The following is a 19,195-nucleotide window of genomic DNA, read 5'->3' as shown; positions in this document are numbered from 1 at the left end:
AAAAAAAAAAAAAAAAAAAAAAAAATCCAAAACTTTAAATGCTTTATTGAGATTGTCACTTATAAACTTATCTACTTTTATGTTGTATATAACTTTTTAAACTTATATTTAATAGCTATGATTTTAAAACAATACAAATAATTATTAAAGAGTTTCACATATAATATGAAAATTAAAAATTACTTATAGGGCTGGAGAGATGGCTCAGCGGTTAAGAGCACGGACTGCTCTTCCAGAGGTCCTGAGTTCAAATCCCAGCAACCACATGGTGGCTCACAACCATCCATAAAGAGATTGGATGCCCTCTTCTGGTGTGTCCAAAGACAGCTACAGTGTACTCATAATAAAATAAATAAATAAATATTAAAAAAAAAATTACTTATATTTGTGTTTATACTGTTTCTACAAACCATGTTTTTGGTTTAATTTTCAGTGACAGTTAATGAAGACAATATAACATAAAACAAAAGCAAAAAATAACTATCCTAAACCACTATTTAGAAACGAACAAAACAGTGCAGCAGTAATATTAAAAAGACATTAAACTGCATTATGAAGGGAAGAAAGAAAATTAATAAGGATATTACCAAATAGGCAGGGGGAAAGGGCGGGGGGAGGGGGGCTGGGGAATCCTGATTCTCTTCCCTGTATGTGAAACAAATGGGAGAAAGCAGAAGAGTCAAACAGCTGTTAAAAGAGAAAGGAATGGATCTCAGAGCTAACAAAAATATCAATAAAATGTAAACATAAAAAATTTCTGTACGTAAGTATTATATTTGTGCTACCATTGCTATTTCTATTGTTGCTGCTATAATTTACAGTAATTTATTTTGTGCTCACTGGTCATTTGGGAGGAAGCAAGAGTCAGGCAGCTTCATAAAATCCCAAAATGAAATAGACAGCTAACCTAGACGGGAATTGAAAAATGAACTTAAGATTTATTTGGGCTAAAAACCTTTTTCTAATCACTCAGTTCACAATCTTACCTAAACAACTGAGGTTACTGTGGACTTCCCTAGGAAATGTTCTAGAGTCTGACCTTAGTTTGTAAAGCACCCATCCCATACGGACTCACCTTGAGGACTCTGCACATCCACAAATGGCTCCTGGGGTATAACCACTTGCTGCATCCCTGTCTGGGGAGATGGAGTTATATGAAGCACCTGTCAGATGCAGTGATCATCTTGGAGGCATTAAACAAATACACATGCCATTTTGATTTATCGGAATTATTAAATTATTTAAGTACACACCACTTCCATTATGGAATGTATCACTTAACTCTATAGATACAACTCTGAAACACATGCCAATTGTTTTAAGGTCCCATGGCTGACAAGTGCTGAAGCTAGGATTCAAAAAAATCAGTCTGACATAGCCTATGGTCTCAGGCACTATGTTCTTCATGATGACAGCACATGCATGGAGTTTAGTAACACAGAGTGAAAAGCCAGCTTGGGCTACATGAAACCCTGACTCAAAAATAAAAAGTAACTTACAAGTAAACATTAGTTATATATTATAGTCAGTTTATCTTAAACACCAGAGTGCCTAGACACGAGCAGCTAAGGACTGTTTTAAATACTCTTTGTACTCTTTGTGCTCAAAAAGGAAAAACAAAACAAAACAAGGTTGGCTGGGTAGTGGTAGTGGGGCATGCCTTTAGTTCCAGCAGGCAGAAACAGGGAATCTCTGAGTTAGAGACCACCTTTTTCTACAGAGTAAGTTCCAGGATAGCCAGGACTGCACAGAGAAACCCTGTCTAGAAAACCATATGAATAATCAAACAAACAAATAAACAAACAAACAAACACAAAACAAGACCATGGAAAGAATATTTCCAATATAATGTATAAGTCAATAGTATCAAGAAACTAAGGTTGGTTCCCTACCACTGCCATGTGCCCACCCCAACTTGGGTGGACTTTCATTGTAAAGGAGCAGGCCACTACAATTTGAAGAATAGGTGCAGGCCAAGCAAGCCAGAAGAACAGGCGAACTCAGGCAGAGATTCCCTGCTAGACCAGACACCACAACATCCTCAGAACCACAGATTGTAGCCCACAAGCAGACCCCTCCACTCACTCAGAGCCCCCACTTCCCTCCTTATCAGCTTATCCCAACTTGGATAGAGACCCCCTGCTGCACCCAAGGCCAGGCTAACTGCCAGAAGTCCAGCCCCAAGTTGGACAGAATCTTACCTCTGGATCAGAGGTTACTTCAGCTGCCAGAAATCCAGGCCACAAAGACCAGAGGACCAATGAGGAAACAAACCAAGGAATAAAAACACCCATCCAACAAAGTCAAACTCAGAAATCAGCACCTAAACCTATAAGTATCCCAAACCCAGATGTCTAAGTGCTAGTGTAAGAGTATAGTCAATAACAGCCAAGGCAATATAGTCCAAATCAGCTGAAGCACAAGAAAATGACCTTACAACCAGCTTTATGAAGCTGATAGATGTCCGTGAAGAGGAAATGAAAATAATCAAGACTAATCCTAGAGATAGGAATTAGAAAAGGACAAGAATCCCAGCTCAAAAACTCAGAAAATATACTTAACAAAATCATAGAAAATTTTTTTTATTTTTTTTAAATGTTAATCAAAGGCTTTATAAGTTCGGTAATGCTCAATAACAAGATAACTACACAATCAGAAGTGTAACCCAATACCCAACCTAGGTATACTAACTAAGAAGAAGATTTTTTTTTTTTTTTTTTTTTTTGGTTTTTCGAGGCAGGGTTTCTCTGTATAGTCCTGGCTGTCCTGGAACTCACTCTGTAGACCAGGCCGGCCTCAAACTCAGAAATCCGCCTGCCTCTGCCTCCCAAGTGCTGGGATTAAAGGTGTGCGCCATCACCCCCCCCCAAGATTTTTTTTTTTTTTAACGTAAAGGACATGCCTATAAAAGTACAAGAAGCTTACAGAACCTCAAACTAATTGGACCAGAAAAGAAAGTTCCTGTGCCACAGAATAATCAAAACACTAGACATACAGAACAAAGAAAGAATATTAAAGCTGCAAGGGAAAAGGCCAAGTAACAATACTGGCTGGTTTTGTGTCAACTTGACACAAGCTGGAATTATGACAGAGAAAGGAGCTTCAGTTAAGGAAATGTCTCCATGAGATCCAGCTATAAGGTATTTTCTCAATTAGTGATCAAGGAGGGAGGGCCCCTTGTGGGTGGTGCCATCTCTGGGCTAGTAGTCTTGGGTTCTATAAGAAAGCAAGCTGAGAATGCCAGGGGAAGTAAGCCTGTAAGTAGCATCACTTCATGGTCTCTGCATCAGCTCCCGCTTCCTGACCTGCTTGAGTTCCAGTCCTGACTTCCTTTGGTGATAAACAGCAGTATGGAAGTGTAAGCTGAATAAACCCTTTCCTCCCCAACTTGCTTCTTGGTCATGATGTTTGTGCGGGAATAGAAACCCTGACTAAGGCAACCATCAATAACTTGTTGCAGGATATTTTATCACACTATGAACCCAGAATTGTTTTATTTACTGGAAAAACCAGTCTCTAGTTGTGGTGTGGCTCATCCCTGGCACACACTTTAATTCAAGAGCTTTTTGATTATTTTAAACAGGACTAAATAAAGTCAACCACAGGTCAAGAGGCAGAACAAGCAATCAGTTGACAGGAAGTGAACACAGTAAAAATAACACAGAGAATAAGTCAGGAGGACAGATACACACATGGGAAGTAGAAGAGAGGCACATTTCAGTTTGAGGGGTTTTTGAGATGGTATAGAGCGGGAGAGCTTCCTGTAGGGAAGTCTGTCATCTGTGGGATAAGAGCATCTGGGTGCTTCCTCTGCCTCTGAGTTAGCAGGCTTTCACTCTAGCATCTGGCTCCCAGTCTTTACTGGTAAAATAGAATGACTGAGATTTTGTTAAAAACATTTCATGCTCCAACATGAGGCACAACCACATGGACAGAAAAACCATGCCAGCTGCAGACAAATTAAGAAGCCATTAGATTTGATAAGTTACCTGGAAGTCCTCAAAAAGAGAGCTAAGGATGGTAAATACTGTAAAACAAGGTGCCAGGACCCCGTAAGTGCTACTTTAGATGGCCTGAAAACAGAAGCAGAAAGTGAAAAGCTAAATGACTGAACTGAAATTGGCTCAATAGTGATTATGGTTATTATCATTTTGGTATTTCATATTTTATCCTTAGTAGCCATATGTGGGTTAATAAGATGCAAGCCTTAGAAAGACTTACAAATGAAAATCATAAAAATACTCAGATACAGACAAAGGAATTTAAACAAGAACCTACTGTACCAGCACATGATGAAACTGAAGAGGGGTGGCCCAAGGTTGTTAGAAACCAACCTTAGTTTATCCAGTTAATAAACAATACTTACCAGTATATGATAGGCACCCCCAAAGTTATGATGCAGGTAAATGGAACCCTGTATACATATTAGATTTGAGGAGATTCAAGGAAGCAATCATTTCATATTATTTGCATTTGCCCTATGTGGAGCAGATATTAAATTCATGGGTAACTCAGAACAGAATTATCCTCCAAGACTGGAAATATTTGATAACAGCAATATTAGAAATTGGCCCTGTTACAATGGTGCACACGGTGAAAGACGAAGCCAGGGCCTTAGAATAATGAAATAGGGCTAGAGGTATTAATATTTCCCAGGATCAGTTGCTAGGTGAAGGTCAATAGGTTGAGTTACAAAGGCAGCTTGAATCTGATGATCATAACATTGGCACTTTGTCATTTAGCAGCTTTAAGTGCTTGGGACAAGGTTGGAGAATCAGGAAAGAAGTCTGAGTCATTTTCTAAAATTATACAAGTCCCCAAAGAAGACTTCACTGCTTTTATGTAAAGATTGACTTCAGCTGTAAATAGAATAGTATTAGATTCAAAAGTCATAAAAATGCTAATTGAATCTTTGGTTTTTGAAAACGCTAATTCAGAATGCAAAAGGGTGGTGAGGCCTTTAAAGGCAAGATCGGCACCAATAGATGAAAGGATTATAGATACGGCTGATGTTGGCTCTCATGTTTATAATGCTACTCTGATAGGAAAAGTAATTTCCAAAAGTTTTAAGAAAAATAAGAATGTCAGATGTTTTAATTGTGGTAAGCAAGGTCATTTGAAAAGAGATTATAGGCAAGGCATTACTAGAAACAATGTTTTTTTTCTAGAGATAATCCATAAAGAAGGCCCCCGCGTTCTGGAGCAAGCAGAAGACGTGGTAAAGCCTGGCACTGGACTAACGAATGCAGGTCAGCAACGGATGGGCAAGGTAACCTTTTGCCATCAGGAAATACCCTAAGGGACCTCCAGCAGGCTCTGATTTCAAATTTGATTAATCATTCCCTGTCAGCGTCAGAGAAAATCATCCACAGAGCAATTAAAAGATTTAACACTGTTGTTTTAAAAACAACAGTGGCCTGGATGTAATCAAGGACAAAACAGTTTCAATAGATAAAACAAAATATTTGGAAGAAATCAGAAAACAAATATTTTGGCAAACTGCTATAAATGATCAGAGACAAAAGTTAAAAATACAAATAAATGACATTGAAATTGAAGATTTAGTAGTCATAGAAGCAGATGTAATGATAATTTCACCAAAATCTTGTGGCAGAATTTCCCCTGTCCAATTAAAGCATGAGTGCAGCAGGTGGCCTGTGATTGGACAGGGAAAAGGGAGGCGGAGCTAAGTGTTGGAGACAGAGGGAGTCTCTCAGGTGAGGGAGGAGAAGAATCAAGATGGAGGATGGACAGGAAGAAGATCCTGATCTTAAATAGCCACGGGTAGTTATGAATATCATCTAGGGATAGAATAATTGGGATAACCTGTCTAATCTAGTTGGGCAGCTTGTATCCATATCATTTGGCTCAGAAATTACTGTGTGATTTTGTCAATTCTTTGTCAAATCTTGTGATTTGAGAATTGTTGATATGTAAATCCGACTGATTAACTATAACCTTCAAGAGTTTTGATTTTACCTGGTTACTGGATATTGTGATATCTAACCGCGAGGTGGGCAGTTGTAGAGTGAAAAATTATAGATACTGGGTATATAGAATCCTTTTTAGACATATAAAATATTCTTTAGGCTTTCTTTATAAGGACATGGAAAATTTTCTGAGAAACCGAGCCATGAAACAAGTTAAGAATATAAAAAGACCAGTCACCATTACTGGAGCTGGCCGACCACAAAGAAAAAGGAAAGAATGCAGGTGAGCTAGGTAGAACCAAGCTGGGAACCAAGCTGGGAACCGCAGTGACAGGGCAAGGCCAAAGTAACAGGGCAAGACCACATTCTTGAGAAAGATAAGCGTAGAGAGAGTTTTCACATGACCCTGACTCATGTAGGTTGGGTTCCTTTAAAATGTTCCGCTATCTTTATGTTATGCCACCTTAACAACCCCTTGTCCCCCTCCCCATTCCTTGGTTTGTGGTTTTTCCCTTTAAAAACCCCTCTCAAACTGTCTGTCGGGGTCAATTCAGCTCCTGCGTGGACATACGAATTGACCAGCAGCTAGCTGTCACACGCCCTAATAAACCTCGCTATTGCTCCGGTACACGGTGTCTCGAGCAGATTACTGGGTGGTCGAGACTTTCTGAGACTTGAGTGAGGGTCTCCCCTCTGTGGAGGTCTTCACAGTCATTGCATGGGGCTGGCATGGCAGCAACCACGGCAAGGGAAATTAGCGAGTTGGATGGAGACATCTGCTCCCCGCCCCTAACTGGAGAGCCTGCCTAGCTGGGGCCTTGTGCTGGCAATAGCTTCAGAAGCATGTCGGGCCATTTATTATCATTTCCCACAACAAAATCTTGGCATCATAGATTGGCCTCTTCAGGAGATACACATTCAGCGTCTAGAGATTGTAATTTTATCTCAGGTAAAACAAAATACAAGATAGGTAAAATGTACAGGGCCAGAAAGACATATGAGAAAGTTAAAGCCGTATGTGGCTAATATAGTCATGAATTTATGGGAATTCATGGTTTGTAGCAGCAATGGAAAATACAGATTAACATTCCTCCAATCTCAGAAAGAAAGCATAAAATAATGATTGTGAAAATGTATTATCAAAAACAGTCAGAGTGTCCAGGTGGTCTATAAGCAAGACACAACAGATGTTGGTCTTTCAAAGGAACCACCTACCCTACCTTTAAAAGGGTTAGCCTGTATGGGTGGAACAATGGCTTATGACAAAAGAAAAATTACAGTTACTAGAAAGGCAACTAATTTCCAATGGGGACAGGAACAAAGAGCAGCTTTTGTGACTGCCGGTAAGCTCATCTTCAAGCTTGCAACCCTGACTAATACCCTACTTATGGATATCATATTTATTGGTGAATTGGCAACTGGTGACTCTTCATAGAGCAAAAGGATTCCACCAGTATTTGCCACCCTATGGTCATAAATGTGTTCCTTTACAATGATGGATTGGGTCTGTGTGAAGGCAGAGTCCCTCACAGGCTTAGTCATGGAAGAAAAGGTATAACAGTGGAACTGGTACCTATGTGAATTCCTTCTTGACAGCATGTGGTAGCAAAGAGGTCTGTGCCTTCCCACACTGAGAAAATAGCTCAGTTGCCTAATCTGCTCACCCCCTGTTCCCCAAAAGAGGTACCTATTGACGTGTGGGGACTGAGGGAATGGTCACAACACTGGGCTAATGCATGTTTACTGATGACTTAGCAACCACTGAAGGAACCAAAACTAATAGAAAGTGACAGCTTATAGACTGGGGGATGGAATGGCCAATACTGAGGAAGGAACAACAAAATCAGTGCAGCAATATTGGCTGTAAGACAAACAACCAGGAAAGCAAAAGGAAAATATCTACTTTCTTCAATTCATGGTGCGTGTGGAATGGCATAGCTGCTATATGGTCATCAAAATGGAAAACCAGTAACTGGCAGATAGATGGCGAAGATATTGTGCCAGGAAGCATTTGTGAATCCCGAAAGACCGCCCAGGAGCCAACTCTGATGCAACTGCTCTAGGGTCTCTTTATTTAAGCTCAAGCTTGGGCCACCGTTTCAGAACGGGAGTGTGCAGCCCCAAGCCCAGTTTCAGGCAATCATGTATAGAGGCAAGTAAACAAGTGGGAGGGAGGGGCTCTATCCTGGCACATATTTGATTTGGACGGCAGGGGAGGGGGCATTATGGACTTTAACATAATTGGCTGGTTCTGGGAGCCAATCCATAAACTTAACTTTGTTTTTCTCCTCATTGGTGGTTGTTAGGAAGTAAAGTACCAGGGGCAGGCTCGTAACCTGGAGCTGTAGATTTGTTGGGGAGTAGTTACCTGGACACTGGTGCTAGACGCCAGCTTATTAGGGAGTAGCCTGAAAACTAGTGCTGGGTGCTGGCTTATTAGTTAACTCGAGTTCAACCTTAGGTCAGGTTCTTTAAGATGGAGTCTGAACCCAAAAGATCTGGTCTCTCAGTATCTGGTCATAGGAGGTATGAATGGAAAATGGCAAAACCTAAAAAGCCTGGCAAACACATCAAATTTATGTAGCAAATAAAGGTAAGACAGACAAAACATCTGGAAATAATGAAATATTGGACAAATTGCCATATGTTTAATTAAGTCCAGAATATTAATATTTATTTGCCAGGGAACAAATTCAGCAAAAAATCAAAAAAATCAGAATGACATAGATTACACATTTGAAAAACTTGAAAGTTTACCCCTAACACTAAAACATAAGGGGTAATGGAGAATCAAATTAAACAAGGACAACCCTGTGAGAATAACTATTACAAGGAATTCATAGCCAGGTGATGGCTCACACTCCCAATGATTAAGGCACACACCGTTAGTCCCAGCACTTGGGAGGCAGAGGCAGGAACACGGGAGTTACCGTGATGTAAATTTAAAAGCTGATTGTAAAAGACAAGGTGAAATTCAAAGTGAATGTTCTTTGTGATCTAAAAATACACTTAAACCTTGAATTTATATATAAAGTGAAAAGGGAATATAGGCATATTTATCCACATATACTAAGGTATATTTAGTTTCAGATCTTCAAAAGAATTTTTTAAGTTTCAACTGAAAGGTAATACTTGTTCTGTTGCCAAAATACATTTTGCCCTAGGAAAGATATAACCTGACAAAAATGGAATCCCTTAGAGTTAGGGTTGGGTCAGGGTGTTGTTTATCTTTCCAGGAGAATAGAAGCATCCAACTAAGGAAACTGGAGACCACTGGACAAGTGAAACATCTGAAGAAAGAAGATGGGTCATCAAAAGAAAGTGTCCCAAGAAAACGAGTAAATTAGATTGGCCAAATAGTATCACCCACCTCCAGCTTGTCTCTGGTGCCCTCTACAGAAGTAAGTGTCAAATGGTCTTCATGTGGTCCCGATTCATTTTAAAAATTGCTAGAGGCCATTTAGGAGAAGCTAAAAACTAACAAGTGATCTTCTTGAGATGGTTCCCCCATGGACTGTTAAAGTTATTGACAGATTTACTTCTCTAGGCAAGGCCAAGAGAATTACAGTTTAGGAAAGACTCCTGCTATTAATGTTTTCCTGTTATTATAAAATATATATAACAATCACTAGGTATTAGCCCACCCTGTGAGCAGATCTCTGCAGATCTATGAAGATGTATTGTCTTGCAGTGATGCTATATAGACAAAGAGATGATTTCTTAATTCTTAATGATGATCCTATAAGAATTCCTAAAATTATATTAGTAATTAAGCTCTTTTATATTAAGTCCTCTCTGATAATCAAAACTGCAATGAGAACTCTGCCAGTCTTCAAGTGTCATGAGTTAACTGCTTTTGAGATAGCAAGCAGCATCTACAACTTAAAAGCACATTCCAAGAGGTTGTAAAACAATTAATCAAAGATCATAAAAAGGGAACTAAGGAACGAGGACAGAAGATAAAATATTGACGGGGTTTATCTATATGAAACTTTACTAATAACTTAGTCACAAAAATCTTGTTTGTTGCCGGGCAATGGTGATGCATGCCTTTAATCCCAGCACTTGGGAGGCAGAGGCAGGTGGATTTCCAAGTTCGAGGCCAGCCTGGTCTACAGAGTGAGTTCCAGGACAGCCAGGGCTACACAGAGAAACCCTGCCTCGAAAAACAAAAAAAAGAAAAAAAAATTATGTTTTTTAAATTTCAATGAACCTGTTGAGTTTGTGACAGACAATGAATGTTTAGCCAGATAATTATTCTTAATGGATATGCATATAAACATTCTCTGTTGTAAAATTCTTATTCAATGTATTACTTGAATTTCTGTTTGAACTTCTAGTGAACTTTTGTAAAAAAAAAAAGGGGGGGGTGCTTAGATAAACCATGTGATCTGTTCTCCTAGAAAATGTACAAAAGGCTAGGAATGATTACATTGTATAGCAATTGAGTTCAGGCATTGGGAGTAAGGGATTCAGAGCAAGAACATTGTTACATTAGAGCAAGAGGAAAGAGCAAGACTAGGAAACGAGAGCACAGAGAACTGAAGAAGAACTTTTTAGAGAGAAGAACCATTTAGAAGAACTTTCTTACAGAACTTTCATAGAAAACTTTTTAGAGCCGGGCGGTGGTGGTGCACGCCTTTAATTCCAGCACTTGGGAGGCAGAGGCAGGTGGATTTCTGAGTTCGAGGCCAGCCTGGTCTACAGAGTGAGTTCCAGGACAGCCAGGACTACATAGAGAAACCTTGTCTCAAAAAACCAAAAAGAAAAAAAAGAAAAAATAAATAAAAATTTAAAAAAAGAACTTTTTAGACAGAACATTTTAGAGAAAATTTAGGATTAAAGACTAAAATCACTTTTCAAAGTGTCCCTCTTTTCTTCCTGAGACTTCAACTAGCAGGCTGGAAGTTAAGAGTTCTTGTGGAGATCAAATAAAGGCTAATTTACTACAGGTGTTAATCACCTAAGTCAGTGGCTTTTAACCCTCAGAACAAGTTAGAAAGTTTTTAGGACTTTTTAGAAGTTATCAACAAGCATTTAGTATGGTTAGAGAGCTAGAATGTCCAGACACCACCAGTCTTTAAAGCTGCGACCAACGCTGACTCTCTTCAACCTATTCCAGGCCAGGAAGTCCCAGGCAAAAATTAAAGCTGGCTTTGGGGTTGGAGCGTGGCTCTCTCCTTCTCAAAACCCACACATGTTGTTAAAGGAAAATTCAAAATCTCTGTCTCATATAAGAAGAGCCACCTGGTTTGGGACAGAAGAAAATAAGAAATAAGGGACTAGTCTATTGCTACTAATCTCATAATCTTTTGGTTTTCATTTTACTCATTAAAACTTTTTTAAGGTAGAAATATTATCTCAAAATCTATAAGATTATCATGTGTATGTAAACTTTCTGTCATTATACTACTAGTCATACAGTTTGAGGGGTTTTTAAGCACTGTGAAGAGGGAAAGCTTCCTTTTAGGACTTCAGCTGTGGAGGACAGTCAGCTGTGTGCTTCCTCTGACTCTCTGAGCTAGCAGGCTTTCACCCCAGCATCAGGCTCCTGAGTCTTCATTGGTAAAATCCAACAATTGAGATTTTGTTAAAAACAACAATAATTCTCAGTATCAGTGGACTCAATTCTCCAATAAAAAGACACAGGCAACAGAATGGATATGAAAACAGGATCCATTCTTCTGCTTCATACCTTGACACCAAGAAACACACCTCAACATCAAAGAAAGATAATACCTCAGAGGAGAGGGTTGGAAAAAGATTTTCCAAGCAAATGGACTAAAGAAGCAAACTGGTCTAACTATTCTAATAGCTAACAAAATAGACTTCAAACAAAATTAATCAAAAGAGATAAAGAAGGACACTTCATACTCATCAAAGGAAAAATCCACCAAGATGATGTTTCAATTCTTAACATCTATTCCTCAAATGCAAGGGCACCCACATATATGAAAGAAACATTACTAAAGCTTAAATCACACATCAAACCTTACACATTAATAGTGACACCCCACTCTCACCAATGAACAGGTCATCACGACAGGAACCAAACAGAAATAATGGAGCTAATAGATGTTATGAATCAAATGGACCTAAAATTATCTACAGAATATTTCACCCAAACACAAAAGAATATAGTCTCTTCTCAGTACCTTACAGAACATTCTCCAACATTGACCATATACTCCATCACAAAGCAATTCTTAAAGATACAAGAAAATTGAAATAATGCCCCCCACCCTGTATCCTATCAGACCACCATGGATTAAAGCTAAATTTCAACAACAGAAAAAACTGAAAGCTGGAAATTTCATGGAAACTGAAGAACTCTCTACTGAATGACCACTGGGTCAAGGAAAAAATAAAGAAATTAAAGACTTTCTAGAAGTCAATGAAAATTAAGGCAAAACATACCCAAACTCATGGTACACAATGAAAGCAGTGTAAGAGGAAAGTTTATAGCACTAAATGCCTTCATAAAGAAATTGAAGAGATCTCATTACAAGCAACTTAAAAACACCTGAAAGCTTTAGAATGAAAAGATGGAAGCACACCCAAAAGGAGTGGAAATAATCAAACTGAGGGCTGAAATCAATAAAATAGAAACAAAGAGAACAATACAAAGAATCAATGAAACAAAGAGTTGGTTCTTTGAGTAAGTCCGTAAGGTAGACAAACCCTTTTCCAAACTAACTAAAAGACAAAGACAGTATTTACAGTATCCAAATTAACAAATCAGAAACAAAATGGGGGTATAACAAAGGACACCAAGGAAATCCAAAGAATTGTTTGGTCATACCTCAAAACACTGTATTCACAAAATTAAAAAACCTAAAGAAATGGACAATCTTCTTGATAGATACCATTTTCCAAACTTAAGTCAAGATCAGATAAACAATTTAAATAGACCTATAATCCCTAAAGAAATAGAAGCAATCATTAAAAGCCTTCCAAGAAAAAAAGCCCAGGACCAAATGTTTTTAGTGCAGAATTATACCAGACTTTCAAAGAAGAGCTAATGCCAATACTACTCAAATTATTCCACAAAATAGAAACTGAAAGAACATTGCCCAATTCATTTTATACAGCCACAGCCACATTGATATACAAATCACACAAAGATTCAACACAGGAAGACAATTACAGACCAATTTCCCTCATAAACATTGATGCAAAAATATTCAATAAAATACTCACAAACCAAATCTAAAAACAGAACAGAAAGATCATCCAGCATGATCAAGTAGGCTTCATCCCAGAGATGCAGGGATGGTTCAACATTTGAAAATCCATCAGTGTAATCTACTGTATAAACAAACTGAAAGGAAAACAAGACACATGATCATCTCATTATGCTAAAAAAGCCTTGACAAAAATCCAACACACATTCACAATAAAAGTCTTGGAAAGATCAGGGATATAAGGGACATACTAAACATAATAAAGATAATTTACAGCAAGCCTTTCACCAGCATCAAATTAATAGAGAGAAACATAAAGCAGTTCCACTAAAACCAGAAACAAAATAAGGCTGTCCACTCTCTCTGTATCTATTCAATATAGCATTTGAAGTTCTAGCTAGAGCAATAAGACAAAGGAGATCAAGGGGATACAAATTAGAAATAAAGAAGTCTAAGTATTGATATTTGCAAATAATATGATGCTATACATATGTGAGCCCCAACAATTCTACCAGAGAACTCCTTCAGCTGAGAAACACTTTTAGCAAAGTGGCTGGATACAAAATTAACAACAACAAAAAATTAGCAAATGACAAACAGGCTGAGAAAGAAATCAGGGAAACAACAACCTTCCCAATAGACACAAATAATATAAAATATCTTGGGGAAACTCTAACTAAGCAAGTAAAAGACCTATATTATAAAAACTTCAAGTCTTTAAAGAAGGAAATTGAAGAATATATCAGAAAATGGAAAGATCTTCCATGATATGTTCAACATCTTCATTTATCGGGAAAATGGAAATCAAAACAACTCTGAGATTCCATCTTACACCTGTCAGAATGGCTAAGATAAAAAACACAAGTGACAGCTCACTCTAGCCAGGATATGGAGCAGTGGGAGCACTCCATTGTTGGTGAAACTGTACAGCCACCTTGGAAATCAATATAGTGGTTTCTCAGAAAATTGAGACTCAATCTACCTCAACACCCAGCTGTACCACTCCTGGAAATGCAGTTCATTTACACAATGGAATACTGCTCAGCTGTAAAAAAAAAAAAAAAAAAAAAAAAAAATGACATCATGATATTTGCAGGCAAATGGATAGAACTAGAAAAATCATCCTAAGTGAGATAGCCCAGACCTAGAAAGACAAACATAGTATGTACTCAGTTTTAAGTGGATATTAGCTGTAAAGTAAAAGTCAATCATGCTATAACTCACATGACCAAAGAGAGGTTAAGTAACAAGGAGGGCTTAAGGGGTAATGCAAGGATCTCCCTGGGAATGGAAAATACAATAGATTTTGCTGGTGTGCTGGGGGCAAGTGGGGTTGGGAATAGGAGGGATGGGCAGGAGAAAATGCTGAGGTCAATGACTGGAACTGGGGGGCATTTTGGAGGCAAGGTAGAAACCTAGTGCAATGGAAACTCTGTAGAATCTATGAGAGTAACTCTAGCAAAGACTCCTAGTAATGTGGATTCTTGGAGCCTGAACCAGCCATATTCTGTAACCAGGCAAGGCCTCAAGTAGAGGGTTTGGGACACCAACCCAGCCACAAAATCTTCAACCTATAGATTGTTCTGCCTGAAGAGAGTTCTGGGACTGCAGTCTAGCATAATCGTCATCAGAAATACCAAAGAGATTTCACCCAGCAACTGATGGGGGTAGAAGCAGAACCCCAGAGCCAAACATTAGACAGAGCTCAGGAAGTCCTGCAGAGGAGGGGAGAGAGGATTGTAGAAACCAGAGGTGTCAGGCATACCATGAGAACATGACCCATAGAATCAACTGACTAGGACTCATGGGGCTACAGAGATTAGGGAGCCTATAGGGGTCTGCCCTAGGTCCTCTGAGTATATGTTATGGCTGAGTAACTTGGTGTTCTTGTGGGAATCATAACAGTGGAAGTGGGGACTGTCCCTGACTCTTTTGCCTTCTTGTGGGACCCTTTTCCTCCTCCTGGGTTGCCTGTCCAGGCTTGATGAGATAGTAAATGCCTAATCTAACTGTAGCTTGTTATACTGCATTTGGTGGATGTCCCTAGGAAGCCTACTCTTTTCTGAGGGGAGGAAGGTGGGGGTGGATCTGGGGGAAAGGAGAGATGGTGGGAAAAGACTAGGGAGAGTAAACTGCAGACAGGATATAAGAGACAAGAATTTAAAGGGAAAGAAGGGAGGGAGGGAGGGGGGGGGGGGGGGCCGGCAAAGAGAGAGAGAGAGAAGGAGGGAAGGAATCATGAACTGACGGAGGGACGAACAAATGAATGAATGAATGAGCAAATGAATGAACAAACAAACAAACTAGGGTCACTGGGCAGTGGTGGTGTATACCTTTAATCCCAGCACTTGGGAGGCAGAGGCAGGCAGATCTCCAAGTTTGAGGCCAGCCTGGTCTACAGAGTGAGTTCCAGCACAGCCAGGGCTATGCAAAGAAATCCTGTTTCAAAGAACCAAACAAACAAATACACAAAAAAGACAACTAATTTAGCATGATTAATACACATTGTTAAATACTATAATAACATAATATTCACTAGTTATAATATTCTCACCATTTGTGCAGTAGAATTTCCCAAAGACTGAAGGTCATATTGAATAGGCTGCCCATTTTGGTCCAAAAGATGAAACTGCTCTTCATGAAGGGCCTGTGTGTCAGTCAGTGTCTCTGGCATATCCTGTGATGTGAGTGAATCATGTGTTTTAGGAGCAGTAATGGGCAAAATGGTAGGGGGATCATTTTGTCCAAAGGAAGGATTCCCAGAGTCCATACAGGTCAGATGCTTTTGAAAAGAAAAAAAAAATGTACTTCAGTCTTCGTAAAATATACCATATTTTTACAATTTCAAAAAAGACTGTATACTAAACATAAAAAGACATTTATGCTACAGTTAATTGTTCATTTTACTTTTGCAACAAAAGGGGTTTTTTTCATTTTTATTTTTTATGTTGTTTTAGACAGTATCTCTACATGGCCCTGGCTGTCCTGGAATTCACACTGTAGACCAGGCTAGCCTGGAACTACAGAGATCTGCCTTCCTCTGCCTTTGCCTCAAGTGCTGAGACTAAAGGCGTGTGCTACTAAGGCCCAGGGACTTTGGGTCTTTTTAGTGCTGGATATTGAACCCAAGATCTTCTACATGCTAGGCAAACTATTTACACTGAGCTACATTCTAACCCTAAGTTTTCTTAGGTCGGTGGCTCTCAACCCTCCTAATGCTGCGACCCTTTCATACAGTTCCTTATGTTGTGGTAACCCCAACCATATGATTATTTTCATTGCTACTTCATAACTGTAATTTTGCTACTGTTATGAATTATAATATAAATAGTTGTTTTCAGAATGACCCTGTGAAAGGGTCATTCAATCCCAAAATGGGTTGTAACCCACAAGTTGAGAACAGCTGTCTTAAGTCAAATTGTTGACTTTTATATTTTTTAAGTCTTTATTTCCTCAGGGATGCTTTTGAACAAAGTCCCTCAAATGGATTTTTGAACAAAGTGAAATATAATTTAAAAACATATTTTGAGTACACAAATTTTATGGCTATACCTAAGCATTACTATAAAAAATTCTATATCATTAAATATGATAAATATGTAAAAAAAACCAAAAAACTTTTTGAAACAGTATCTCAAATATGTATCCCAGGCCTGACCTTAAACTCTTGATCCTCTGCCTGTGTCTCTGAGTGCTGGAAAAACAAGTGTGTACTTCCATTCCTGGCATATTAAAAATCTTGTGTCACTATGAGAACAACTAACTGTTCTTTAAGCATGAAAAGGTGTTAAATGTCATGCTGCTCTTAGGTTGGGAACACTCTCCTGGTGAGCCCCTACCTCAAATCCCTGAGCTTCTCTTTCTGACCTCTCACCATCGTCACAGTTGCCTCCTAAAGAGTGACGCTGCTCCATGCTGGCTTCACGCTCAGTTCCATCTTCTCCGATTAGTTAATGGCTGAAAGATGAGACACCTGGTCAACTGTACAACTAAGGATGTTTTTATGGGGATGTTAATCCTAAGTAAAAGTTTCACCTTCCATACTATGGTATCTTATACAATTTAAGTAAAATATTTTCCTTTCTATAGATGGAAAATTACTGTTTTTGTTAATTAACTTACCAACGCACCAGAATGCATTTAAGGCAAATTAAATATTAGGACTACATAGTTCCTCATTCTGTCCTTGATTGCATCCTATGTTTGCTCACTAAAATTGAATTTGTATTATAAAGTTATGTTACACTCACTGCACAATTATTTAATAGAAGTTTAATTTTATGGGTTGGATGTAACCTACACAACATTATGTAATTTTTGAACAGATGCCTCGGTATGAATGGGACTGTGCATGTATGAGAACATGTGTCCTTTAGAACATGCTAATCTATATGGCCTTATGCAACCACAGAAACGCTGCCTTCGGGCTGATGGCGTTACACATACATGGAATATGTGTCCCTCAAAATACACTAATTATACGGCATCACAGAATTTTAGAAAAGGTTGCCTTCATCCTTACAGGACTACACATCCATGGAATATGTGTCCTACAAGGAACATTCTGAATACTCTCATGGATGTCTAAAAACCTCAGAAGAGACCAAATCCTTCATGTGCATTTCTATTTCAGCATTTCTATATTAGGTCTATTAGGCACAATAAAAGATAAGTTATAACAATAATAAAATAGAATGATTATACTATACTACAGTAAAAGTTATTCCTAAAATTTTTTGTTTAGTATTTTCTAGACATGGCTGGCCACAGGAAACTGAAATTACAAAGAGTGATGTGGGGCCTACAAGACAGTTCAGTAGGGAAAATCTTCTGGTCTCCACATGAATGAGTGGTACATGCACACATACATCCTACCCACAACTAACAATAAAAAAGGTTTTTCAGTTAAAGCTTCAGATAAGAGGAAACTACCAGATATATTTATGTAGCCAACCAAGGATGAGTTTGTAAGGCCCTACTACTGAAGACACAACAGACTTTTATTGTAGTACCTAGAGAACTCAAGCTAGAACTGACCTTATAACTTCCTCTCTATGAGCTAGTTTGCATAGTGCTAGAAGGTGCTAGATGTTCTGGCCACTGGGAGGAAAAAGGCATTAATGGACTGACTCAGTAGTAAACCCTGTATGGTATAAGAGTGACCTACCGGTGAGGTGTGCTCACTGGTAATCAATGGCATTATTGTTATGGAGGTAACAACTGCTTCCTAATTGGATTTGAAGCCAACTATATAGGAGGGACATTGGTACTGTAAACCTAGTCAAAAGCCCATGGCTAGAGGTCATAGCTGCTAAAAGGAAACCTGCTATTGTTTTGCTAAATGAACACATCAAACTGCCCTCTAAATATGTTTAGAGCCAGAGATTTGTGCTGCTCTCAATTCTGGTCAGGAAAGCTTTTTTTCTGCAGTGGGTTGCAGTCAAAGTACTCAGACTTGGAGAATGTTGAGTGCTCAGCCCCAAATGGGATATTTAATCCATTCTACCTTCCCCTCAAGGCTCAGGAAATACCATTCTATGTACCCTCCAAAGCTCAAGAAAGGGGGAGGGGTGGGAAAGAACATAGGAACCAGGGATGGAAACGAGTATCATGAAATGTCTTCTGGTCATAACATAATCATTGCCCTCATGAACTTCTAGCAGCTATGGTTTCCTGTTAAAAAAAAAAAATAAGCTAATCAATATTCTTGGAAGAGGATGCAGGGAAGAGGGGCTCACAAGGCTCGATCCTTAGCTGAGGAGCTATTGGCAACTGATTTCTCCTGGACAATGGGTAGTAAGTTTTCTTCAGGTGGTAGCCTGTGGTAGCACTAACTGGACTCAGTGGGTTATGAAGGTGCGTGGGACAAGTATTGGGAATGTCTAGAGGAAGCAGAATTTAGATTGTCTATGATTAAGATACAGTGTATGTATGTATGTATGAAATTATCAAAGAATAATTTATTTAAATCCTGAAGAAGATGACAATGGTAATCTTTTTTTTTTTTTTTTTTTTTTTTTTTTTTTTTGGAGAAAATGTTTCTCTGTATAGCCCTGGCTGTCCTGGAACTCACTCTGTAGA

At 38.8% G+C, this 19,195-nt stretch overlaps 1 protein-coding gene across 4 annotated transcripts in view; it reads right to left on the bottom strand.

Annotated features, from left to right (window-relative positions):
- Carf (calcium responsive transcription factor) overlaps positions 1 to 19,195 on the bottom strand; it is a 53,328-nt gene that overhangs the window by 25,902 nt on the left and 8,231 nt on the right. For 3 of the 4 annotated variants that reach the window (XM_028765590.1, XM_028765591.1, XM_028765592.1), the window contains exons 4-6: positions 16,954 to 17,071; positions 15,669 to 15,896; positions 1,076 to 1,136 (exon numbers count right to left, since the gene is read on the bottom strand). In XM_028765590.1, coding sequence (XP_028621423.1) covers positions 1,076 to 1,136; positions 15,669 to 15,896; positions 16,954 to 17,028 — 364 coding nt within the window. In that variant the 5' untranslated portion in view covers positions 17,029 to 17,071. Of the gene's footprint in view, positions 1 to 1,075; positions 1,137 to 15,668; positions 15,897 to 16,953; positions 17,072 to 19,195 lie in introns of those variants that run through there. The other variant, XM_028765594.1, reaches the window with a different exon arrangement.

The sequence above is a fragment of the Grammomys surdaster genome, unplaced genomic scaffold (genome assembly GCF_004785775.1).
Source record: "Grammomys surdaster isolate TR1022 unplaced genomic scaffold, NIH_TR_1.0 165, whole genome shotgun sequence".
In the NCBI taxonomy this organism is placed as follows: domain Eukaryota; kingdom Metazoa; phylum Chordata; class Mammalia; order Rodentia; family Muridae; genus Grammomys; species Grammomys surdaster.
The sequence above is the reverse complement of the archived record's forward strand: the minus strand, read 5'-3'. Positions and strand labels throughout refer to the sequence as shown.